We start from the raw sequence: 26,451 nt of genomic DNA on the forward strand, positions 1-26,451 counted from the left end.
CACCCTCCTCATCGACAGCTCCATCTACAATTCATGAGAGGAACCCGATTCCCCAATGGGTCATTTACTCAATCAGACCAAAATAAAACCTGCAAGTTTGCGTCAGCAGTAAGGACGGTGTTGTCATAGAAGTGAGCGAGTACTGCTAATAATAGCTCAAACAGAGGAAGTTGTAGCGTAGCCAGCACACATGAGCGAGGGGGAAGCTTGAAGGGAGGTGGGTGAATGGGTGGGTAAGAAAGTGAAAACACCAGGAGAAAACACATGGACTTGTTTTTTTCACTGAGAGGAAAGGTTTAAAAAACACCGCTGACCTCCTCCTCGGATCTATTCTTAGCAGAAAAATGGAAGGTCAGTGGAGGGAGACTGAGTTGAGTGGTGTGTATGGTGTGTATTTGTTACCTAAATACAAGCTGAAATAACAAAAATGAAACTAAAATTTGATATTCTCATTTGAGTCACACTTAAATCTCACAAATAGTAATAATAAAAAAAAACAACACTTCACAAAAATCTCACTTACAGTTGTGCCCTAAAGCTATGGGATTTGGCTTGAAAAAAAAAAAAAGTTCTCCTCCCAGCAGGACAATGATGCTAAACACAGTCAGAGCTACGGTGAAATCAAAGCACATTCATGTGTTGGAAAGGACCAGTCAATGCCAAGATCTAAATCCAATTACACATCCAATCAAACTGAGTTTAAGCTATTCTGCAAAAAAGAATAGCAAAAAAAGGTTCAAGATTCACAATATGCATAGCTTATAAAAAATATACTTAAAAACCGTAATTGGTAATGGTGGTGAACAATGATTTTGGAAAACATTGACTCAGGAAGGCACCCTATGCTTACCAGATTGTTTTGATAATTAGGTATCCTTTCCCTTCAATTTTACAATTTACTGGTATAGTAATTTGTAAAATTGTAAAATGTCCCAGTACTTTTGAATTTTGTGGTTCTATTGCAACTAAATGTGGAAAAGGGTTGTTGGGAATGGGTATAATCTTATGTGACTGTCAAAAAATATATGATCCTCCCCACCCAAAAAAAACAAAAAAACAGATGAAATCTAGTAGAAGTCCTGTACATCTCTTGTACAGGTCTAAGTTTGGACTTCATCAAAGATAATTTAGCCATCATGACTGCTCATCCTTTTCCTCGTCTCTTCTATCCAAATATGAAGATTCACACATTTCATTGAAGCCACACCGAGAAATCCACACATTCTAAGCCAATGCTTGCTAAACCACACGGCTTAAACGTCCAAATGTGATATTTTAATTTTCCTGTTTGAGACACATAGGTCTAAAAAAACACATTAAGAGAAGCATTGTGTAAACTTAATCTTTGAGTCCAGAAGGTCATTTAAAAGCTCATTTTCTACACATTTAATTCCCTTTATGTCAGCGAGCTCTAAGTGGAGCGGACAGCATGCTTGCTCCCTCAGACATTTCCCCTATGTAGTAATTCACAACATACTGTCTCGAATCACACGGCAAGAGTATATATAGGCATCTCTAGCGTTCCTTCGCCAGTGGAAGATCGAAAAGGAATCACTTTTCAGGCGGTCACTTGCAGCTCTATCTGGGGGAGGAATTTCATACGAGTGTTTGCTTCTTTCTGCACCTCTAAAGCGTATTTATAGTGGTTGAGTTCAGAGGATTGAAGGTATGTGTGCTGTGGCCTTCTGCAACCTTTCCATGTTAAGTGATGCTTTGAGATGCAGTTGTGGAGCCAAATATACATCTTTCAGTTCTGAAAAACCTAAACATATTCATCGAAAACTCCAGGTTAAAGACAAAAATACTATAATAATTCTGAGCATCATAATTTATTGTGCAAATTTTAATTGGTGGATGCAAAAGTGTTGGATAATTAATTCACACTTAATTTTTCCATGCCACAAAAAAAAAAACTCTTAATGGTTCTTTCTCCTTAGATATGAACTGAATGATTGAATTACAAGATAAATGTCAATTATCCTGCAAGTAATACTTTATTTTATTTTTATTGACAAAAAAGTGACCTTTATGTCTAATAAACCCTTTTTTCACATCCAGTGCAGAATATTAAGGTCTGAACAACAAACAATTATACAGTCTATGAATAAATGAAAAATGATTTTATATAATTGAAATTATTTCACTGTAGTCATTTGTCACACAGTTTATAAAAATGTAACTTTTAACATGAATATCCTCAGAACTGGGGAGAAACACAGGAACACTTTAAAGAGGTGAAAAAGTGATGGCTAAATGTTTTGCCACCTAAATATAAATTTTGATGCACAACTCTAGGACAACACTGTAGCTCCCTTTAATCAGCTGTACAAATGTATATTATTCTGCTCATAAATCTGTAATAAACATTTAGACCAGATGAAAAACTCCTGAATTCATCTTTACTTGTCTCTTTAGTGGAAAACCACACTATTGCCTGACCGGCCATATGCCTCCTCAGGACTAATTAGTGTAAATGAACCCCAGTGGCAGTGACAGGTAACACAACACAGATTGCTATTCTGTGCTACTGGGGTTTGTGTGCACTCTTCCTGTGACATAAAAGATTAAACAGGTGACTGTAATCCATACAGAGCATTGGATTCTCAGAATGACTCTAAGACACCTGATGCTGAGCAAAGACTATGCAAACTCCTGTGGTTTAAATATAAAACTTAGATTGATGACAGAAGAACTGAAACACAATAAAAATCATCAGTAGGGTCAACAAAAAAGATAAACGGTTGTATTAAATATTCTGGGTGTGTAAATCAATTCTAACAATGTAAACTGCTTGCTAAATTAGTTGTATGTCTGAATTTAAATTAAGATCTAGAACTGAGCATAACACAAAATAAATGTTTAAAGGCTAACAAACAAAAAGTAATGCAAGGATACTGAGTTACTAAAACTCAGACACCAAGACTTTTAACTAAAAAACAAACAAAACATACAAACAAACATTAATCAGTCCTTTGGCTCAGTGTTGCAGTAACCCATGGCAACTGCTTCTGTGTCAACAGAAATCTTGTTCAGCTCCTGCACACCATGACTGTGCAACGTTATTGGCTGGCTGAATCAATGACTTGCAAACGTCTTCATCTATTATGCATGTCAGTTCACCTTTATTGTGTTCTTGAACTCATTCTCAGGTATACACAGCAGGGTGCTAGCCGCTCATTGTTAAACAGGGGACAAGCAATCATCTCGGTAAGTCTTTTGGATTTTGTTGGCAACCTAGATTTATTTATTTATTAACAGCTTTGAAGATTAATTTTAATTTGAACAGTCAATGAGAGTATGAAGCATTGCTATTCTGATATTTTTTAAACATAAAGTGGATGAACTCATAAGCAAAACTTAATTTGGATACAACTGCAAAGAAACTATATACTCATATCTATGCTTATTTAGAAGATTTTAGAATGAAAGCAGTTCATGAGTAACTGTTTCCTTCCTTTTTGATATATTTTAGTCACATTTTATAAAGGATACAACCAACAAAGACTATTAAGTAATATTAGCTCTATTATAGATATTCAGTGACATAACAATGACCGCAGATCCTTGAGACTTTGATTTTAAAAGCATTTTTTTAAATCCTCAGTTATAGGTTGCTTTTTGTTTTTGTTAAACAAGCCTCTTCCAAATGCATAAATGTAAACAATTATTCCCTTAAAGCAAATTACTAATACATTTAGTAACATTGGATGATAGCTATGCAGATGATATTTAACTATTACTCAAAATGCTTGAAGCTTGGGATAGTAAACTGAATCCTGAGTGAAAAGTTTCCACAACCTTATCATTGACTTACCTTAGGTGTTTCTTTGTCTTTTATCTTTTAAATTTCATTAATAAATTTCTTCATTCACATATTTCATGACATGTTTCAACATTTATAATATTAGCGTTTCACATTTTCACATGCGTTTTTCTGCAATTTCACAATAGAGAGGAGGAAGTTATGGAGCTGCTCGGATCAACTCTGACAACAACCTATGCTCGGCCAAAAACCAGCCACTTCCTCCCTGCCATCTCCACTATGGCATCCAGCTATCGTAACACTCAGCCAGCCTTGGGGAGAAGTCCCAGTGCCAATATGTGGAGAACAAACAGCTATTACAAGAGCAGCAGTGCTCTCCCATTGACCTCCTCCACACAGCGGGATCATTTTGATCTGGTTCGAGCCAACACTGCTTTCTACCCCTCCAACAGGACCATGCTGACGAACCGGTACACCCCGGACGACTGGTACAAGTCCAACCACAGCAATTACCGGGAGTCAGAGTCTTCAAGAAAGAGTGCAGAACGACTGAGGAAAGACACCATCAGGCTGATGCAGGATAGGGAGCAGCTCACCAGAAGAACGCAAGAAAACACCAGCAAGAACATTGCAGAAAGGGTCAATGATATTGTCTTCTGGAGGTCTGAGCTCAGCCATGAGATTGACAATATGGTGACAGAGATTGCGGCACTCAGTGAAGTGAAAAAAAGGTTGGAGAGAGCCTTAGCAGAGACCGAGGGGCCTCTTAAGGTTAGAATGGGTTTTAATAGTTTACACTGGTTCACAACAAATTTAAACGCACTAATCATTCATTTATGTTGAGTACCATGATGCAAAAATTTTATGAAGGTTTCACTCTGTGATTCAAGCTTAATATAAGTAAATTGGCAAATGTGTTCACAGTTAATGTAATTCTTAGTATTCTACAAAGAACTACAAGTTTTCTTTGAGGAAACAAAAAGATTGTAGTTACTCTACCTTTGCGAAATGCTGCAGTGCCTTTTCTGGATAAAGTGTTTAATTAGGCCACCTTATTGCCATGGCAGAGTGCTGGTCATTACCCACAGTGAGTCAACTTGATCTAACTGAAGATCCAATGACAGGTCTATCTTGCAAAGCTAATATCATGTAGCAGAAAGTTTTCTTTGAGGTTTCTCCAGGCAACTGAAACTAGAGTACACCTGAAACACAGGACAACATTCATGCATGCATTATACTTTCACAAAAGGACACTTCATGTGCTTATCTAGCATTTTCGAACAGTTATTCACCTGCTTGAGCATAGTAAGACAAGCCTTATGTTGGACGTGTTCACTTTTGATCAAAACACAAATTAATAATACCTCCCCAGCTTGTTTTAGTCACTATGATTCTGTTAATAGGTGTCTCAAGAATGTTTGTACAACAGAGAGAAGCGGATGTCTATCGACCTGGTACACGATGATGTAGAAAAAGATCTAATAAAGGTAAAACAACAGTGATTGTCTTAGGTCTAAAACCAAACTTATTAAATGTAAATGTTACAATTTACCCTCTACCTGTACTATTGAAAGGAAGTAGAGGTTATAAAGTCATGTCAGGAGAGGATGAGGCGCCATCTGGACAGAGCCATTGCCCAGCTGGCGTAAGGATAAAAAAAAAGATAAAAATAAAACATGAATCTTTATAAATTTCAACAACAATTATAACAGCTGATTTTATGATTCATGTCTACCTTCAAAAGGTCAAATCGAGCGGCCCAACATGAGTTGGAAAAAGACATAAGCGACAAAGTATCTGCCCAGAGGATTGATGACAGGTGCCACCATTTGAGGAACACATCAGACGGCATCGGCTATTACAGAGGAATCGACAGAATAGACCATTCGTGAGTATGGACTTAAAGATAAAAGGTTACTCTTATTATGCCAAATGTTAGCTATAAGTTGTAAAACAATCATTCAAGATCACTGCTCTCTTGTCTGAATTTCTCCAAGACAGCCTTTTATTCTGCTTTAGCATGGTGTTAACTGACTTAAGAAGGCTACTAAAATGCACAAAAGTGGACTTTGGGAAACACGTGACCATGTTGTGCTAGTCAGACAAAGAGAAATATTGATTGTGTTGCTTTTTTTTCTACCGTGATCTTTAAATCGCAGATAAAGAAGGAAGTAAATAATCCATCAGTGAAGAGAGAGGACAATGTTTTCAAAGTACATAAAGCAGGTCTTAAGGTTGAATGCCAGATCGTTTTCCTTCACTTCTGCTCCAAACAAGAAATTATCACATTTGAGGATAGCTTGTTATTTGGATATGACAGGCAAACGACTCAGAATTGTCATTATGTTTGTATCTCATCTTCAAAGTCACATATAGAAACCAAAAATAAATGTATGCATCTCTTTTCCTCCTTGCCAGAGTTTCTCTGCCAGACACATGGTCCAAATTCACAGACGACAACATCCTGCATTCCCAAAGCGAACGGGCTAACTCTCACAAGCTCAGGGACGAGATAGAAATCTTGCTAAACACAACGTCCAATGAAATGTGGAACCAGTTCAACAACGCCAATGTCGCCTTTACTAACCGCATTTCAGAAACGGCTGATGCCAAGAACAACCTGCAGGCACACCTAGCTAAGGTCCTTACAGTTTCTACATGGCTTTATTTAAATATGTCACAAAAGATTCATCTGATTATCAAGACTATTTTTTCTCAAAATTGTATTTATTTTTTAGTTATTATTATTATTATTATTATTTTGTTGTTTTATTCATTTTCTCCTCATAGAGACAGTTGGAGAAAAACTAAGCAAAACTAAACCAATTCACGTACTGTTGTCTCACTATATTTTCTAATATAAACAGGAAATTATACCTTAACACAAGTGTTTGTTTTCACACAGTAAATCTTTATTTTACACCTAGTATTATCTTCAAAAGTGGCCTGAAAAATTCAAAAGGTAAGGCCTGCAGGGAATGTTTCTCATTTAATAGACTATGTAGTGTACATATGTACTCTAGGAGAGCTCTAAGAGACAGCTGGTTATTTGTGGCTTAGTTGACAGTGAGTCCCTCCGTTCGGAGTAGCGGGAAATTATATTTGGATTTCATTTAATGCATTTCAACACTAACAGTAGCTGTGATATCAGGTACACTGTTCATAGTAAATTTACTTGCAAGCACCACAATGATAAGTTAAAAAGAATTGGTTCAAAGGAAATTTTTACATTAACTGTCTCTTAAGAAATTCTTAAAATTCCACACATTTTGAAAGTTAGATACAAAAATAAAGAAGATGACCGACAGTAAAACTCCATAAAACACAAACTCATCTTTGACAGCCTGATTTAGAGATAATTTTTGTAATTACTGTATTTTGATAATTATTTGTGCTCTTAACCAGACTTTGCAGGAGATCTTTCAGACCGAGATGCTGATTGAATCTCTGAAGAAAGCTCTAAGAGACAAGGAGAACCCACTCAAAGTGGCCCAGACTCGACTCGAGGAGAGGACACGTAGGCCCAACGTAGAGCTTTGCAGAGACAACCCACACTACTGGTAAAGAGTCAGAGCTCATTCTAATCAAACTCTGGAGTAGTTACTTTAGTTGCATGTAGATTTTTACTGGCCACATGTAATATTCTAAACTTAAATATTGTGTTTTGGGGCGTGCTGTGGTGGCGCAGGGGGTTAGCACGCCCCACGTTTGGAGGCCTTAGTCCTCAACGCGGACGTCACGGGTTCGACTCCTGGTCCCGACGACCTTTACCGCATGTCTTCCCCCCTCTCCTCACCCTCCTTCCTGTCTGCCTACTGTACAAAAAATACGAGCCAGTAGCGCCGCAAAAACTCTTCGGAGAAAAAAAAAAGAAAAAAAAAAAATAGATATATTGTGTTTAATTGTCTGTAAACAGAAAATAATCAGAATTAACAGAAATCAAGGATCAAAAACATCAATCTTTTTTTAGTTATACAGAAAGTAGAAAATTGTAATGTCTGCTTAATTATAGTAGAGTAAAGTCTCTATCAACAGGTCAGAACTTTATAAGATCTTAGCTTGGAAATTGGTCACAAAATATGTGATCTGTACATGTCAACTAAATATACACTGAAAAAATATAGATTCCTACTATACTTTATGTGCTGAAGTGAAGTTCTATGTTTTCACTAAAAGAAAAATAATCAGTAAGCTATCTGTCTGTCCTTGACTCTTCAGGCTTGTAGGCGAGGTGAGAGAGATTGAAGACACAATCCAAAAACTTCAAGAGAGGCTGATGGAGGCAGAAAACACTTTGCAGATTCTGGTAAAGACAAAAGTGACTCTGGAGCATGACCTGTCCATCAAGGCCCATTCTCTCTTCCTAGACCAGGAGAAGTGCATGGGAATGCGAAAGAGCTTTCCCAGCCTGCCGCGCCTGGTGGGGTATACATAAAAACAGAACTTCAAACGACCAGGATGGACCTAAATAAGAAATATTCATACTAATTAAAGATGATTTATATATATGTTTTTATTATTATTATTTTTATTTGATCAGCAAGGTTTTAAAGGTTTGAATGAAAAAAATATCCTACTTTAAGTATATCTGGGTGTATTTAAAAAAAAAAATGTTTATACCAAACATATAAAAATAATGTCAAAATACCAATATAATTCTCCTGTAAGAAAAGTCTGACATGGGGAGCAGTTTATAGTAAGCCTGTTTGTGAAATAAATCGAAGAAATGATGAATGTCTTTGACATTTATGTTTATGTTCTTTAAAATACTCTGATTTTAAAGAACATAAACCTATTGAATGAAGTACACTTTCCTTTTCAAAAGAAATTAGTCAAAGTATTAATAATATGATATACAAGAGCTATGAAAACAAGATTTAACTCAATTAATTGTGAAGAAAGTCTACAGTCAAGGTAAAAAAAAATGGGAAAGAACTGTCTTATAGCAAAATTCATTTACTGTACACAGGGGTGTCCAAAGTCTGTCCTCAAGGGCTGGGATCTTAAATTCTTTAGCTCTCACCACGGTTCAACACACCGGAACCAAATGATGGATCGTTGGCAGGTCTCTGCAGAGCATTGACATGGTGAGGTAGAGAAACTAAAACATGCAGGATACTGACCCTTGAGGACTGAGTATGGACACCACTGCATGCGCTGACAATATTGCAACTGTCAATTTAATTGCACTGAGCTGAAATTTTGTGACAGACCAAAATAAAGTATTTTAGAGTTGGAAAGTTTTTTCTTTAAAAATAAAAAAAACAAGAAATAAATAAAAATCTGATCTGTGTAGCATGCTTTTAGACTTCTTTAATGTGACACCCCATCCCTGTATGTATTTTAATTTTTCATGTTGGAGAATATCAGCCAATAAAAAGCATCATGAATGTCAAAGAGTGCAGCAGGTCAGGCATAAAGTTATAAAGAAATTCAAATCAGAGTTATGATACAAAACAACATTACATGCTAAAATATTTCAGACTAGAACAGTTTTTCAGATCCCATATAGGGGCACAGCAAACAAGTGGAAGATGTTCGGGTAAAATGTAAACTAAAATCTTAATTTTCTGGCCTTCTTGCAAAAAGCCATGTAGTATAAAAATAAACACTACACAACTCTCTAAATAAATCACCCCAGTATGAAATATTGTGGTGGCAGCATCATGCATCAATAATGTACCAGGTGTCAGTCTCCAATCTGTCTGAGTTTATTTTGCAAAGAAATAATGACCAAAGTTTACAGCCTCCGAATGCAATGCAGCAAGATTCATGATCAAACAATTCTAAGTTGAGGCTTAGAAATCAGATCATGCAGAGCAGAGATATATAAAAATCTAGCAACATCTTAGCAGTACCTCTTTAATAATTTGTGTGGTCGATTACTCATCACCTCACTCCAAGGACAAGAACAGCGAACCGATAATAAAACCTACACCCAAACTACAGAATGTCTCATACTTTTCTCATGGCCTTTATCATTCACTCAGTTTCTGTCTTTCTGCCCCAGTAAATTGATCCACATTTAAACCTGGTTGATACTTTTCATTTTTCCGCTCACACAGTCAACACCTTTTCACAGCAAACTGTGGACTGACATACATGATAAACAACACTATCAGTGTATGACCCAACCCTTCAAAACTTCCGGTATGACCTTTGGCTTTACTGCAGAATGTAAACATTGCTTCAATCACCAATACCATTTCAACTTTAGGTTTTAACAAAGAATCTCTTGTATCTTGTAACACTCACGTCTGTTTATAGATTGAAAAAAGAGTTGGAAGAGTTGCTTATAAACAATAATTAAAAGTAAAAGAGAACACACGTGCATACCTATAAGTCTTGTTAAAAAAGCGGACACTCTGTCAAAAATAGGGATTTATCATATAACAGCTATAGATTCTACCATACCATTTATTAAAAAAAATGAATGAAGAAAAATCCTTAAAAGTACTAAAGCACTCTATATTCAAGTCTCTCACGTAAAAATACATTCATACCCTTCTAAACTTTTCCAGATTGAGAACTTAAATTATAAATGATTAAATAAATTATTAATAAATTATGCATGTTTTGTTTCACTTCACTGTTCTGAACAATTTTGTGTTGTTAAATCACATAAAGTACTTACAAAAAACCCTGAAGTCAAGGTTGTAGCTCAAACCACTTTTTAATATTACACACTAATAAATTCTACTTTAAGGGTTCCTCTTACAACAGTTAATTAGAATTAAAATTACAACTGAAGACATTTTGAAATAAATCTTAAATGTGACATAAAGCCAAAGATCTTAACCAAGATATTTATTTTAGATATTTGATACTAAAACCCCATTAGCAGCTACAAATTTCCAATGAAACATAAAATATCTCCTACACAAGTTCACCAGTTCAGATTCTTTTCTTAGGGAGTGGAGATAATAAAGATTAACCACCTGAAAATCTGTGCAACTTGCAATTTGATTTAACTGCAATGTTTTACAGTGGTATTAAAATCTCAGCGGGGTTGCTCTGCACTGCAAACACTACAGTGTTTGACTACAGTACTGAGAAGCTAGTAAATAGCAAGAGGCCATGCTTCTGAAATTCCTGAGGCCCTTTATAGTAAAAGAAATGCATCTCCTTATTTTCTCTTTCACATCAAAAAGAGCCCAGCTTTCACTGCACCGCAACTAAATATGTCAAATTTAGTTGACATATTTAGTGTTTTTTGCTCCATATTTTTCACATTCTGGTTTCTATTTTTATTGTGAAAATAAAAGTTTTGGTGAACATGAAAAGTGAAATTAACAACAATTATTTGCTATAGATTTATGGTTAACCCTTTGGATGATGCACAAAAAGGACCTCCCATTTGACCTCCTCCGCCACCCCTACATATTAGGAATGTGCTCTGAAATTCTCCCCACAGTCCAAACATATTGGCAGTTTATTTTTAACTCAGCTTCTTGTTATAGATTCCCTGCGCACCATGTTATTTTATGTTTCATACATGCCAACATTCCACAGCATGATGAAAACGCGAGATGAGCTTAGGCCCATGTCTGTCACAGAGGGCTTTATGTTCTGCTGGCAAGACAGGTGGAACTTGTGAAAAACCATATTTGATTTACAGACTAATAGCCATTATATATATATATATATATATATATATATATATATATATATATATATATATATATAGGCTTCAGTTTGCTAGGGAGCATAAAGATTGGACTCTGGAGGAATGGAAGAGGGTCATGTGGTCTGATGAGTCCAGATTTACCCTGTTCCAGAGTGATGGGTGCATCAGGGTAAGAAGAGAGGCAGGTGAAGTGATGCACCCATCATGCCTAGTGCCTACTGTGCAAGCCTGTGGGGGCAGTGCTATGATCTGGGGTTGCTGCAGTTGGTCAGGTCTAGGTTCAGCAACATTGTGTGCCCAAAGAATGAGGTCAGCTGACTACCTGAATATACTGAATGACCAGGTTATTCCATCAATGGATTTTGTCTTCCCAAATGGAACGGGCATATTCCAAGATGACAATGCCAGGATTCATCGGGCTCACATTGTGAAAGAGTGGTTCAGGGAGCATGAGACATCTTTTTCACACATGGATTGGCCACCACAGAGTCCAGACCTTAACCCCATTGAGAATCTTTGGGATGTGCTGGAGAAGGATTTGCGCAGTGGTCAGACTCTCCCATCATCAGTACAAGATCTTGGTGAAAGATTAATGCAACACTGGATGGAAATAAATCTTGTGACACTGCAGAAGCTTATTGAAACAATGCCACAGCGAATGCGGGCTGTAATCAAAGCTAAAGGCGGTCCAACAAAATATTAGAGAGTGTGACCATTTTTTGGTGGCGACTTTTTTTTTTTTTTGGCCAGGCAGTGCATATATATATATATATATATATATATATATATATATATATATATATATATATATATATATATATATATATATATATATATATATATATATATATATATATATATATATATGGGGGGGGGGGGTGTCAAGAAAGCAAGCAAAAATGTGAGAACTTCAACTCTCACAAAATATATGGAATCACTAAATTCACATATGAAACTTAAAGCTTTTAGCATTATTTTGTTACAAATTAACAATAAGTATTGGTGGTTCTACAGGTCATTAAAAGGAAAGTATCCACTAAAACACTTGCTAATCAAACGCCTTTAAATAATTAATGAGAAAAAATCATGACCACCTACTGCTGATCTGGAACAGACAGGTGTATGTAAGCACAATGTCCGGGTGGAAAGACATTAGCAAATATCAGAGGGAGGCAATTGCTACTGCATGACCCAGGAGCATGGAGGCCACCCTGAAACTGCCACTGGCCCACATCAAACCGGAGCACTGCTGGTTTCTGGCAATTTTCCACAATTCTCTTTTTGTCATACCAAATGTCAAGTACGGCAGTGGAGAAGTGATGATTTGGGCTTACTTTGCATTCATGGGATCTGGACAAGTAGGATCACAGGATTACGTCAAATATGAGGCCCCCCATCCAACAGCAGCAGCGTGGCCCAAACTTATCCTTCAACAAGAGACTGATTCCAAACACAGAAGCAAGTCTGCAGCAGAGTAGCTGAAAAACAAAAGAATTAGAGTTGACCTCAAATTTATTGAAATGCTGCGGTTTGAAATTAGAAAAGGCTTTTTAAAACAAACAAAAAAAGAATTTCAGCAACTCTCATTAAATCTCTCTATGGGATTTGAGCAACTACATCGTCAGTTTATCCGTCTCTCAGTCACTAGGCCATTTTAAACTGAAAAATAAACATTCATGGGAATCAACTCCTTCTGCGGCTTTTGAATCTGTTCCAGACCTCAGTTTTCTCAGGAGGCCGCTAAGCCGCTCCATCACAGGGCTGTGATGTTTGTCTATTAATATACACATAAGATTGTAAGCAGAAATGGGCTGAAGAATAAGTCTAGTAATTGTTGCAAGTCACAGGACGCTGGAGAGAACCTGATAAGACGTGATGGACAGCGAGGTTTTCCATCCTGACTGTCAAACACATGAACCTCTGTGCCCATGTTTTGACTCATCTACTATCTTTAACAAAATTTTGCATGTAACTTCTTCTCCTATGAAGAATTCATGATAAGTTGAAAGAGAAGAACCAAAGCACTTATTAAAGTTCAGGAGTCAACCACAAAAGTCAGCACTTTTTCTCCTGCTGATTGATTTTTTTCATTGATTGGATTTCTTTAGCGGTCCACATGATTGACTAGTGGATAACATTTTTTTAAATTCTGTTCAGACCAGATGAGATCTTCAGTTCTTTTGTTAAATCACAGAAAACCTGTGTTTTTTAGTCTGTCTTGATGACGTGTTTTTAGCTCATTTATTTACCTTGAGTAGAGGGAAAACATGACCTGCTTTCTATAATCTAAGCAGCTCTCATTTCACAGCATCTTAAGACAAATTCCCTAAATCCCCCTTTCTTCTTAAACCAGAATCATGCAGGATAAGCTGTAACTTGTGACTAAAGGATTTCATGCATGTCTGCTGACATGAGTCATTCAGATTCTTCCATTTTACGCTTTAGAGCCTACATGACTTTGATTAAGGACATGTTGAATAAATTAATCCAATCACAATTGTTTCAGACAGAATTGAGATTTCAAGGGTAGAAATCACAACCATGAGCCACGCTTTGTAATACTTTCAGGCTGAAATAGACTTTTAAATCTGTAATATTTTCACAACATTTTAATACATTTTTAAGAAAATACCTGCAATAAAGGAGATTTTTTTTCCTAAAGAGAATATGTTGTAAGTCTGTGTGAGTTTAGATTTTGAGAACGGTTGCAGCCTTAACAGGATCTGTTTTGTATTCAAAGCATTTTAAGCATTAGAGTCTGGTTTGCTGCTTAGTCATTTCAGTGTTGTACTGTACGCATGGTCTGATTAAACTGTGATGACAGGGCAGGGTGTTGTGAGAGGATTAACATTTATTGGCCCACAAACAAGACCGTATCTACCTCTCATCAGTCGCTAGGCTGTCTGTCTCTAACAGTTATTTACCTCATCTTATCTTTGCCAGCCTGCTTCCGGTTCAGCTTTTTAGGATTTTTATGATATGCTGTATTTTATAACAATAAGAGATTTCTAGAATTATCTGCGCTCGTCTCGTGCTTAATAATCACATTCCAACTACAAGCCTCAAAGTATTTCAGTGGTAAAGGAGAGCAAAGTTGTGAAACTGAAGAAAAAATATTAGATTTTATATTAGACCTGGGACCGGGAATCAAACCCAGGACCTTCTTGCTACAAGGCAACATTGCTACCAACTGCACCACTGTGCAGCCACTAAATAAGACCAAGTGCAAATATTGCTTCCAAACATCACATTATCAGTAAGTTAAGTTCAACTGTGTGAAATTTTCCTAGCTTTTCTGTGACGGGCTCAGTAATTTGACCACGGAGAATAGATAGGTGAAGAATTTCTCAGAGATGTGTCATATATATTGAAATACTGTTTGTGCGATTTTGCAAATAATCTAGGCTGACTATAAACAGTGACTGGAGCCAAAGGAAAAATGCAGTGTAAGATGAAGATGAGGTAGTCCAATTCTAGGCAACAGCAAGGAGGGTGATGTTACAGTTAAGCAGAAAGTGGATCATCAGAATGTGATGCCTAATGTACTGACTGCACGACACAAAGACCGGGCCAACTATCACCAACAACTGCAATGAGCTGAAACTCAAGACAAAGGGCCAGATTGTCAAGAGGTTAAAGAATGACACAGATAAACCTTCAAACCTTCAACCTTCATCCCCGACCCTGGTGGGAATCAGCTGGATCCTCTGCCTCAGAAAAGATAAAAAATAAAGTAAAATCTATCTGTTGTGAGGTAGTTCTCCATCCTAAATAATAAATTGAGCCAGGATATTTCTGAGAGCACCTAATACAATAAAAGCAGAAAGAAACCTCTCAATTTGCTTTAATATCACTTCTTTGTGACAGGTTGTCACTTCATTATGCTTAATTAGATTATAATATATACCACATACAGTATATTATACTATAATATACCAAAGGATTATATTACCAATGATGCCATTATATGAAATACTGTAAATTGTTTTACAGTGCAAATAAATTACATTAAGAAATTGGTAAATAAGTTTAGTTGGTAAATTGTATGACTAAATTCATGCTAAGATTGATTAAAATATTTTGGGTTTAAATTTTATCAGAGTGTAGCATCTGTATTACAAAAAATTTTTGTCCTATTATATTTACAGAAACTTGATCGAGTCAGGGCTCTTAGCAGCAAACTATCTTTGACGTATTTCCCTCTGGTGACCTTGTCAACAAGAGTTTAGGCAATTGGGAGAAAGTAAACACTCTGAAACTGTACTTTATACGATTTGTAACTTGGAACACATTGGTCCTTGTAAGTACATATGTGTCTGGAAGAAACATAGACGTGTGTTGTCTTTTCTTTGGTCGATAAACTGAAGAGCAGTGTACATATTTTTTTAGTATACCATTAAGATATGTGTATTAGCTAGTAATGTATTTTTCTATCTGTTCAGTTACAGAAACATTTTGAGTGTAGTATTAAGACGTGTATGAGCTATTATTGTAATTTTCCTCCTGTTGTATTTCAGTTACAAAAATGTATTTATTAAAGATCCTAATTTTAGAAGAACAAACCGTGTATGGAGACTTTTTCTATTAGTTGTTTGTTGGACGTTCAGCCACACGTAGCCACGTGTTGAGGACAGAACATTAATATTTTAGAAGGTTTTTGATGGGACAAATGCATCTTTTGTGGTCATTACATCTGCTTTAGTGCTCTTCTGTCTTGGTACGAGGCTGGGCGTTTCTGTAACCTAATCCAGCCCACTCTCCAGATTTATGGCTCTTGGTTGAGGTCCTATCTACTGCTTTGGAATTCCTCCTAACAGTCTGCAGCGCCAACATGGACAAGTCCTGCTGTCCAACGACAGAGATGAAATCTCAGTCCCTGCTGTAGATATGTCTGAATGTTTGCTATGCGGCTCTCCCACTTAACTTCACAGATGGAATAAAACTAATGTCCGATTGTCAGTCTTTCACAAACATTGACTTATAAGGGATGGGAGAGGGGAGTGCCTGCACTACAAATTTCAACAAGGCTCAGATCAAGCATCATAATGCAGCAGATGCAACATAAAGGTGAAGTTTTATTACACAAAATTATCTATGGTTACAGTACTTTCCAAGTCTTTTTAACATTTTGTGTCTTTACACAGACCCTGTCCTAACTGACCACGTCTCAAAATACATGCAGTCGCTGCTGCAGTGAAATGAGCTTTAATAAAGTTTTATAACATGTGAAACACCTTTCAGATTGGTCTTTTATTTAGTTAAGCACAATTTTGCTTTGTGTTAATCTATCATATAAAATCCCATATTGAGGTTTGGGATATGAATAATTAAGGTCCTATAAAGGTGCAGCAACACAAACACACCTCTGTATAGATAACAGATATCTCTGCTTGTTTTTGCCCTTTTTACGTCTTTGTAGACAGGAGAGCAGAAAAGCTGGCTCTAAGCTGACAAGAGTGTTCAGAAGACCAGCATCTGCTAAGTGAAGTAAAACAGAAAGTGGATGTTGACGTCGGGCTATCTGAGGTTGAACATGAACTAATCTCCTCAGAGAGGCTGCTGGTGTAAAGCGCATGTGTGTTTTATAAAGTGCTGCCAGTTATGTACAGATAAGCAGTTTGCACTGTTGATTGAGCATTTTAGTTTTGATGTTCATGTGACACAGATTTGTTTTCTCAACAAGAATGTGCAATGCCTGAATTTTTTTTTTCAAATCAGTCATTAAATTACATATATATGCAATAATTATAACAATAAAAAAATGAAATAAACATTTTTATTCTTAAAAATGCTTGAAAAGCAAAGGAGCAACAAGCACAACTTCGGTACATGCATCTTTATGATTTCCAACGTGCAAAAATAAACAATGCATACGTAAAAATAGGAAGTGATCCTCGAAAACAGCTACTTCTCTTTAGTTACCAAGCGGGCCAAACAATGATGAGCTAGTCCCCACACTTACGGTACCTCAGTAGCCAAGGCAACCAGACGCGTAAATATGCACAACTAGTCAATATTAGGGAATTCCTCACCACGGTCCAGGAGGTCAGTCGATGACGCAGCAGCGCACGCAGGGCGTTGTTCTTCCATAATGAGACACTTTATAACAGAACGTCAGTGCTGGGAGCAATCTAGTCTGAGCTGGACTTTAAAAGACGGAGAAGAGTCGCTGTTGGACTCTATTAAGGGTAGACTCGTATTCACTTCTTGCTTCTGCTTCTTTTTTTGGAATTCAAGCCTTTCGCCTGTAGGTAAGTTCACTTTGCTTTCCTCTATACTCGCTTAATTTCGGATGCACTCGCTCAGACTCAGGCGGAAGCGCGTGTTGCTCTTTACAGAAGCGCACGTAGATATGACTGAGCTGTCATCGGTAAAAATCCCCCAGAAACCTTTGTTTTAGAGTTAGAAACTTTTTTTTTTTTTTTTAAAAACGTTGATTGTAATTCTACTTCCTTCTTAGATTAACACTCATTAACAGAAATAATCCAATTTTGATCCATGGAATCATTATTCTCTTTTAGAAGGAAAAGAAAGTACTGTTGTAAAAATGACAAATCGCTTTCAGATTTGTTCTATTTAAAGCAAAAATGTAAGTGTCGAGAACAGCTTTGATTGTAATAATATTAAAATATTTTTAAATAGCTAAAGGTGAGCTGTAAGTGGTACTAATGTATCCACCTCGGCGCAGCGATTAAATTTCTCTTGAAATTTAAGTAAAGGAAGGATGCAACCTTAAAGTCTCTCCTTATGCTGCAACACACACCCATATACTTAGACTCAGATGTCTCCAAACACACAGCTTCATCATCCTGAGAGATCTGAATGCTCTGCTCTTTTATCTTCAGATAATCTGACAAGATGCTGATCCTTCTGCTTGGAATCATCTTCCTGCACATTTCTGCTCTTGTTCTCCTGTTTGTGTCAACAACTGTCAGTGTGAGTAAAACTTGTATTGTTCAGTCTTTTAAGACACCTTCGTGAATTTTCTGAAGAAATACATTAGCACTCTATTAGTAAAATAATTTCCAATTGTACCTTACGACTTAGATGTTTTTTTTCTGATTTATTTCCGCATGATACTCAAAAACAAAACAAAAATTTATATATGCAATATAATCTATGCGATAATTTATACTGCTACGTGGTCTAACTAAATAGGTACAAAATGTTGTTGGTATAAGATGGAAGAAAGAAAAGACAAAACTGGCAAGTCATGGGCGCTGAAATATTGGTGAGCAGGTGATTTGACCCACACAGTTTATGTATTTATGTTTATTTCTTGTTTTACTTTTTGGCTACAGGTAAGTTCAGCCATTTGCCAAACTGCACACCCATTTATACATAGAAACACACCATTTCATACCCATGTATATTGTTTCAAGAGGCAAATATTTTCCTAAGCTATGGTGTTAGTCATAAAAATGTACATTTTAATTCTGGTATTTCCTGAATGTGATATGACAAGCACCCAATAAGGTTTGGTCCTCTATAATGTGTCACATTTGAATGCCCGTCACCCATCCAAATATGAAGCTTTAGAAAGTCCTTCTTAGCTGTTGGTTTTCGTAAAGCCACACAAGATAATCAGTGGCCACTGTTTTGGTTATCCTTTTTTCAAAAGTTTGTGGTGACACTCTTGATAGTTGCAGGTATTCAAACATAACCAATCATTGTATTTGACTGCAGGTATGGACAACAGGGACAATGGGAACCTCAGACCTTTGGCTAAACTGTTCTACGGAGAGTATAGACTGCGACGGAGCATCAACTGGAGGTCAGACATCTGCATATTTTTCCAGCTTTTGCCGCTAAGATTCTGTTCCTGTAAGTTTTGATTGTCTAGCTCTGTTGTAAAGTAAAAAAATAAAAATAAAAAATTCTACTTTACTAAATATGTGGGTGTGTCAGAGCGCCTCTGGGACTCTGGTGCCATCTAGGGCAGAGAATGTGGCAGTGCCTTTTGGAGATTGGCTCCCGCTGTATAAATAGTCATAGTGTGATGTCCATAATAAGATCTAATGTTGGAGAGTAAGCATAGTGACAAGCGTGCAGGGAGCTGTGAATGACCTGGGTGGGGCTGCAGAGAGTATCCAAAGTTGTCCATATCTGTGTGTTGAGTTTGTGTGTGTAGGACTACAGGACATGGCTTGTTGATGGAGGGGGCGCAGGGGTTGCCTAGTGTCAGATTAGTGTGCCCAGTGTTGGTTTGCAGGGATCATATGGGCAATTTAAAACAGCAGCTGCAGTGTGGAGATATTTATGCACAGAGATTCTAGCTGGGGATTAAGGATAAATAGATTCTTCTTTAAAATATGATGTCATAAGATAACTGTTGCCACCACAAAGTTAGCAAAGTTACTGTAAGTTTTGCCTACAGTGTTGCAGCTGCAGTCCACTGATGTCATCCGTCTAGAATGAACCCTCTCGGCCAGCTTGTGTCTTGTCAGCCGAGCAGCCGCCTGGGTGCTTTGCCTTGTAGTTTTATGGCGCACAGTGTTTGTTTGACTTGCTCATATTGGTGCAGTGACGCAGAGTGTTTATTCAGGAAGGAGTGAGTGTGTGCTGTTCCCGGGTTTGCTTTGCAGTGAGCTCGGGGAGATGGAAGATAGGCCTTCTGAAGCTCTGCTGAGCCATCAGATTCAATCAGATATTAATCATAATCGTGGTGCTCAACTTCACATTTTCGGCAGGGTTTCCTCAAACTTTGGAGTTCCTTCTTGTTGTTGCCATGGTTTCAAACAAGACAGCATGGCATGAGGATGTGATGCATGCAGTTATCACATGCAGAGTGAGTTGCACATCTGCATAGCCAGAAAAATTACTTCATACAGTTCGCATGATCTAAAATTAGCTTTAGTGCTTTAGGAAGAACCTCTAGTGCCCTCTGAACACAAACAGTGAGCAAGAGCAAAAAATACCTTCCTGTTTAGAACACAGTGAAATTTGGCACAATGATTCTTCTGTGAACTCTAAGTTTTGCCTCTTGCCAGGAAATGGCCGATGTCACCGTTTCCTGCCAGGAAAGGAAACATAAGGAAGGCAAAGATGTGTGTTTATCAGAAGCAGCGCTGTATTATTGTTACTCTTACGGCGTTATCACAAAATCACACATCACATCTGAAAACAGGATGATTACAGTGAAATCCAGTCTGTGCTTTGGTGATTTACAGGGTTTCGACTCTCAAAGAGCTCCAGATGTTAAAACCACAGATTGTTATAGGAATTACATTTCACATCCCATCCTATTTGCTCTTGATGAGCAGTAATGTATTATGCATCATGTGTTTTTCCATTGTTGTAAGTGCTCTTCCATTAAAACAACATCTTTGGATCACCTGGACATTTTAAACAAAGAATTTGAGCGCTTATGAAAACAATTTTTATTTGAAATTCTGGAGCAAGATTTGACTTTAGGACTTTGTGACATAGAGCATGGGCTGCTACGAGATGTTCACAGTATGACCTTGAGATTTACCATGGTTTATTAAAAGCTAATTTTAAAGGAAGTATACCTTTTTTTAAAGGTTTTGTTGGCTCTAGTGGTCTTTATTTGAAAGTAGTTCAACAGGAAAGAGGGTAATGAGAGAGAGGGGGAAGACATGCGGCAAATGTCTCCAGGCCAGGAATCGAACCTGCGACCATTGCCACGAGGACTAAAGCCTCAATACATGGGTCGTGCTTTGCCCCTGTGCCCCCCCCTTTAAGGAAGTATACTTAACATGATCCAAATGCTTACATTTAAACTGAAAAGCAACAATTATTCCTACTGCTACAAAAATAAATGTAGCATATTGATTGTAACAATGTTAACTATACCTTCTATTTATTGCTATTATGATTTTGATACATACAAAAACATTTATAACACTCATTAAGTACCTTTTTTCAAGTAAGAATATCTGGTTTTCATTGTTAGTTTGGATTTAAATTTTATTCATATTTTTCATAAAAGTGAAAAATGTGCTGCATTTTCTTTGAGTTTTCAATTCACCAAAACATTAATAAACTGTCTCCATTTATTCATCAAATCCTGTCACTAATTTTTTTTACGTAGTTTTTATTAAGTTAAAGGTTTCAAATACATGATGTTTAGTTAAATATGTAGATAAAAAGAAGGTTGTTTTGAAAAGACTGTAAACTGTAGGGATGCCATTATGGAAACTATTAGTGCTTTTGAAACCGTCACTTTTGAAAACATTCAACACCTTGACCTAATGACAACACAGGAACAAGCAGTAAAGGAAGAAATGAGCATCTGGGGATCTGCATAGATAGAAATACAGACTGCTTGGAAAAAACGATGGATTCCTGGAAGGTTGGCACAGGCAATAGAAACAAGCAGACAATTTAAATCTAAATGCTAAGGTAGACAGTACAAAAACAGCAGATGTTGTGTTCGTCATCAATACAGGAGTCTAATGGGTTAATGGCCTCTTGCAGTGGAGGGCCTATCAGTAAAGATTGATCTGTTAGATTGAGTTTAAGGGTCTCCTGTGAGGGGTGCAGAGAGCTTTTAGAAACAGGATACCTGAGCTTCATTGTGCTGGATCCATTACAACATTCCCCGAAGTAAACATGACAAGGGCTTGGTCATTATGATCTGTTTTTAAAGATGCTTCAGCTGAGCTGAGACAAGGCCAGTCAAAGCACCTATTGATGTTTGTTTCCTGTTCTCATATGCTCCTCCTGCTAATTTCTGTATATGTTATGCTCTGGTTAATGAATGCTATGTTGTATTGTTGAGTGAACTCTTCTTTTCTCTCCTGTAGTGTGGATTCAGGTGGTCCAAGCTCTGATGATCCTCTCCATCATCTTCAGCTTCCTCTCTCTGTTACTCTTCTTCTGCCAGCTCTTCACTTTGCCGAAGGGCGGACGATTTATCCCCACTGGAATCTTCCAGATCCTGGCTAGTAAGTTTGGATCAATGTAATCCTTTTTTTTTTTTTTTTTTAAATCCCTTCATAAGAACACTAAACACTTTCATCCAGTACTCTGGATGAAAAAAAGTATGGAAATAGTTTCTATTGTGGAAAGAACACTAAGCATGCAATCAGAGCTACATTAGAACGATTTTGTCTGATGCATATTATTGTGTTAAAATGATGCTTATGCTTAGCCTCATAGCACATTGACTTATTCGGACTGAACAATAATAGAAAAATGCTATTTAGAACTTTATTTGTAAACAAACATGAAAACAATTTGTCAGTTTCGTTCCACTTCAAAATTACTTATTACTTTGTGTGGGTCTGTTTCAGAAACATGTAAAATAAATGTATGTTTATGGTTGTAATGTCACAAAATGTCAAAAAGGTTAGAGATATTTATCTTTTTTGCAAAGATAAAAAAATATATATAATGTTAACTATACCTTCTAGTATAGTTAAGGTATAGTTAGCTATACCTTAGTGTTGGGGGTTTTGTAGTGAAAAAAAGAGCTTAAGTTTTATTACGGTCAAGAAGATGCAATATTTCACTTCTTTGATACAAATGGAAAACATAGCAGCACTTCAGTAGAAAGTGCATGACTATAAAAAAATATCCACCTACAGACACACAGAGAGAGAGAGAGAGAGAAAATGCTCCGTTTATCATAATCTATTTTCAGAGAATCAAATTAAGACCCTGAGCCAGTTTCTAATGGTTTTCATGCACCACTTGTCTTTTGTACTCCATGCCCTTTGGACAAAGCAGCTCCACCACCACTTTGTTGTGTTGTCTCTTGGCAGCTCTGTTTGCAAAATGCCAGTTTCCCCCCCCCCCTTTTATAACATACCAGTGCAGAGCTAGGCAACCAGGTGCCCACTCAACCAAACAAGAATGAGACAGGAAAAAAAGCCAGCGGGGTGAGTCAAAATGTCAGGGAGGTCCGTCAGTGTGGAGGTCTGACAAACAAATCATCCCATGTCTGACAAGGGGTAGTGGGCGGAAAGCTGGGAAGGCTGGCAAAGGCCAGATGGGGGTTCAGAAAGCATGAGTGACGGTGATGTAATATGGAGGGCTGACCGATCCGCCTCTGCAGCCAGGCAGGGATCCGCTCTGGACAGAAGACACAGAGCACAACAGTGCAGGGAAACATGATACAATAACTGAAGGCGCTCACAGGCGGCGTTATTCCCCGCTCCTTGTCATCCCTCTTTCTGTAGGTTTGTTTGTGATGAGCGGAGCCATCATCTATACGCTGATGCATCCTGACTGGGTCTCAGATGAGTACTCGTTTGGATACGCCTACATCCTGGCATGGGTGGCCTTCCCTCTGGCGCTCATCAGTGGGCTCATCTATGCCGTTTTGAGGAAGCGAGAATGAAGTGCCACTCCATCTCAGTGTTACCAGTAACCTTTGAAGTTCCCTTCTGAATATTAAGTTGTGAAGCCAATATCAAAGAAGTAACACCAAAGGCAAAAAAAAACCCAACTCAAAACACCAATAGTGTCTGTTAAAATGATGTATATAGTATCTATGGTTTAAAACCTATTTATAACACTTTTTACATATATGTACATAGCCTTTGTGTTGCTCTGTGGACATTATGAGCTTTGTTTTAGCTGAAAAAGTGCCTCTGTCTTTATTTATAAGTATGATGTTATTATAAGATGTTTTATTTTGTGTTTTCAACCATTTTTTGGATAACTGGCAAAAATTTTGGTAAATTAGAAAAAAAAGAAAAGAATTTTGCAGCATATTAACTAAAATGCATGGTTAGTTATATGAGCAAGCCAACTTTAAATGTAGTCCAAAAATTTAGCTTAGCTGTTTAATCTAGGTTAATTTAGTTTTATTTTTCTTCTTTCACATTGTTTTAATTTCTTATTTTAAACAAAAAATATGGTGCTACATATTTATCATTCCTATTACTTATAGCAATTATATAAAATAGTTATTTTGTTTGGAATCAGTGTGAAACGATTATAGGCGAAAGGAGACAGGAACATTTCGCAGTGTTGGGATGTCTTTTTGCGGTGTCCTTTTTTCTTCATCAGCTACTGTAAAGGGTAAATAATTGAGATTGAGGTGGTGCACTAATAAAGGCAAAAGTCATTTGGAATGTCAGTATTACTCTTGCAGACCTGCACACAGAGAATCAGCTTTATTTTAATTTTTGTTTGCTTTAATTTGGATGTTTTTGACAACCTATGTTGAGGTTTGAAGAAGCCAAAAGGCCTTGGAAGTTAGTTCTTTTAAAGAAAAATAACACTTTAGGGCCTAGGGAAATAATATATTCACACTTAATATGTAATATACTACAAGTACATGCCATAAAAGACAAGATAAGAGGTTAGAGCAACTTAAGACGTATTATCCCTATAAGTGAAGAAATGACAGAGAGCTACAGTGATGAAACAACTTTTAGTTTGACATACTTGAAAGGTTGTACTGCTGCGGTTTCTTTGATCTCTACTGTATAACACTGTTTATATGTTGTGCATAACAGCTCCCTTTGACACTGTAGCTTAAAACGTGCACTGAATAAAGCAACATTATCTAGTACTGTGTATTCCACTGTTACAAGGGACAGACTTCCAGCTTGAAAAGCCATGTCTCACCTGTAGAGACTCTCTGTGGACGCCAGAAAGCTGATAGTAAGCGCATGTTTATATTGGCTTTATCAGCTTTACGTTGGCTTTATCAACTGGCAAAGTCGGCAACAGAAATGAAATCATGTAAACCCTTGCGTACATTCTGGCCAAGTTCAGCTTGCAGTACATTTGTGTGTCCTTATGCTTGTGGCTGCAAATACTGAACGTGACCAGTGTCACCCACACTGGGGCCAAGGCACAGCAAAATGCCAGTTACTCAGAACATGCAGCTCATGTTTCACTGTGGATGTTTCTTGTGTCACATAAGATACCAGAGGACTTTAACCACCATAAGATGGTACGAGTCCTTCACTTCTCTTAGGTTAGGATCAAGCATTTACTTCAGAGCACTTCTTCCTGTTCGACTGTGGCATTGGGTTCAGTTAGAAGAGAGTACCTCTGATGAAAACTGCCCTCATAATCATTGTAAAGCCAAAGCCTTTAGTTGTCAATGCTATGTTTACGTCAAAACTTAAAGATGCTTCTCATGCTAATACAATTTTAATCATTAAAGAATGTTTATTAAAACCTAAACTGTGTTTTTTTTTTTTGTCTCTTTCACTGGCATCATACACATATACTGGTGCATCTCAGAAAATCAAAATAAGTTTATTAAAAAATGAAGAACTAATCAAATTTCAACATCACAACATCACGTGTTCATTTGTTATTTTGATGATTATGGCTTACATCTACTGAAAATGCATCACAAGGAGGGAAATCCCCAAAGGACTATTGCTAAAGATGCTGGCTGAAGATCAATGTGGTATCCAAGCATATTAATAAAATGTTTAGTAGGAAAAGTGCGGTAAAAAAAGTTAATAATAAACATACAAAATATCTAAAATAAACTACTAGGCAGTGTTTCACAAGCCACAAGCCACAGGGGTATTCAGGACACGGCCTACAACTGTTACATACTTGTCTGAAGCATTTCATTTGGAATTCAAGGAAGAGTGGAGAGGTACAAAGTCCATGTTGCGTGAGGTTCAGTGGGAAGTTCTCACAGTCAAGTCACAATTTGGGGTTGGTCTACTGTGTTTTATCAAGGTCAAAATCAGCACAACTGTCTACCAGGAAATTTCAAAGTACTTCATCCTACCCCATGCTGGCAAGCTGTAGGCAGCTGCCAAAGGCAAAAGTAATGTACCTGCTTTAGTGCAGTGTATGAAAGGGTTTGACTAACATCCTGACAAACCCCACGCTGGATCTGTGCCACGTTGTAAAGATAAAAATGAGAGACATCAGACAGAACAGTACAGATAAGGTGAAGGGTGCTATTAAAGCAATGTGAACTTCAACTTCTGAATATAATAGTTTCACTTTGTGAATTTTATTTAATACAGTTCTTTTAAAACAAACCGTATCTTAAACTATGGTGTACAGCAGACATCAATTTGCAAGTCATAGTTACTCATCAGCTCAGAGCTGCTTTTCCTGTACTGAGATCATAATACATGTCCACAACTGTAGCAATAAAAAA

General features: G+C 37.2%; 2 protein-coding genes across 3 annotated transcripts; both read left to right on the top strand.

Annotated features, from left to right (window-relative positions):
• The first annotated feature begins 3,093 nt into the window (after positions 1 to 3,093).
• On the top strand, positions 3,094 to 9,189 carry tekt3 (tektin 3). The gene is made up of 8 exons (XM_032573687.1): positions 3,094 to 3,207; positions 3,952 to 4,534; positions 5,167 to 5,250; positions 5,338 to 5,408; positions 5,508 to 5,651; positions 6,182 to 6,404; positions 7,169 to 7,323; positions 7,982 to 9,189. The coding sequence occupies exons 2-8, from the start codon at positions 3,965 to 3,967 to the stop codon at positions 8,196 to 8,198; spliced, it is 1,464 nt and encodes a 487-aa protein (XP_032429578.1). The 5' UTR covers positions 3,094 to 3,207; positions 3,952 to 3,964; the 3' UTR covers positions 8,199 to 9,189.
• Positions 9,190 to 17,479: 8,290 nt separating this feature from the next.
• Positions 17,480 to 25,502, top strand: pmp22b (peripheral myelin protein 22b). 2 transcript variants are annotated; one of them, XM_032574839.1, is made up of 5 exons: positions 17,480 to 17,637; positions 18,236 to 18,326; positions 19,077 to 19,164; positions 22,160 to 22,300; positions 23,537 to 25,502. In XM_032574839.1, exons 2-5 carry the CDS (start codon positions 18,249 to 18,251, stop codon positions 23,695 to 23,697), a joined length of 468 nt encoding a protein of 155 aa, XP_032430730.1. In that variant the 5' UTR covers positions 17,480 to 17,637; positions 18,236 to 18,248; the 3' UTR covers positions 23,698 to 25,502. The 2 variants fall into 2 exon arrangements, with proteins under 2 accessions (XP_032430730.1, XP_032430729.1); XM_032574838.1 differs by having other exon boundaries at positions 17,482 to 17,641.
• The last annotated feature ends 949 nt before the right edge of the window (positions 25,503 to 26,451 follow it).

Source organism: Xiphophorus hellerii, chromosome 10 (assembly GCF_003331165.1).
Source record: "Xiphophorus hellerii strain 12219 chromosome 10, Xiphophorus_hellerii-4.1, whole genome shotgun sequence".
Taxonomy (NCBI): Eukaryota; Metazoa; Chordata; class Actinopteri; order Cyprinodontiformes; family Poeciliidae; genus Xiphophorus; species Xiphophorus hellerii.

Excerpts from the sequence above, each read along its gene's own strand:
- tekt3 (XM_032573687.1), top strand. The coding sequence starts at position 3,965 with ATGGAGCTGCTCGGATCAACTCTGACAACAACCTATGCTCGGCCAAAA. Across the intron at positions 4,535-5,166 it reads AGACCGAGGGGCCTCTTAAG|GTGTCTCAAGAATGTTTGTA; the intron begins GTTAGAATGGGT and ends TTCTGTTAATAG. Across the intron at positions 7,324-7,981 it reads AGAGACAACCCACACTACTG|GCTTGTAGGCGAGGTGAGAG; the intron begins GTAAAGAGTCAG and ends TTGACTCTTCAG.
- pmp22b (XM_032574839.1), top strand. The coding sequence starts at position 18,249 with ATGCTGATCCTTCTGCTTGGAATCATCTTCCTGCACATTTCTGCTCTT. Across the intron at positions 18,327-19,076 it reads TTGTGTCAACAACTGTCAGT|GTATGGACAACAGGGACAAT; the intron begins GTGAGTAAAACT and ends ATTTGACTGCAG. Across the intron at positions 22,301-23,536 it reads AATCTTCCAGATCCTGGCTA|GTTTGTTTGTGATGAGCGGA; the intron begins GTAAGTTTGGAT and ends CTCTTTCTGTAG.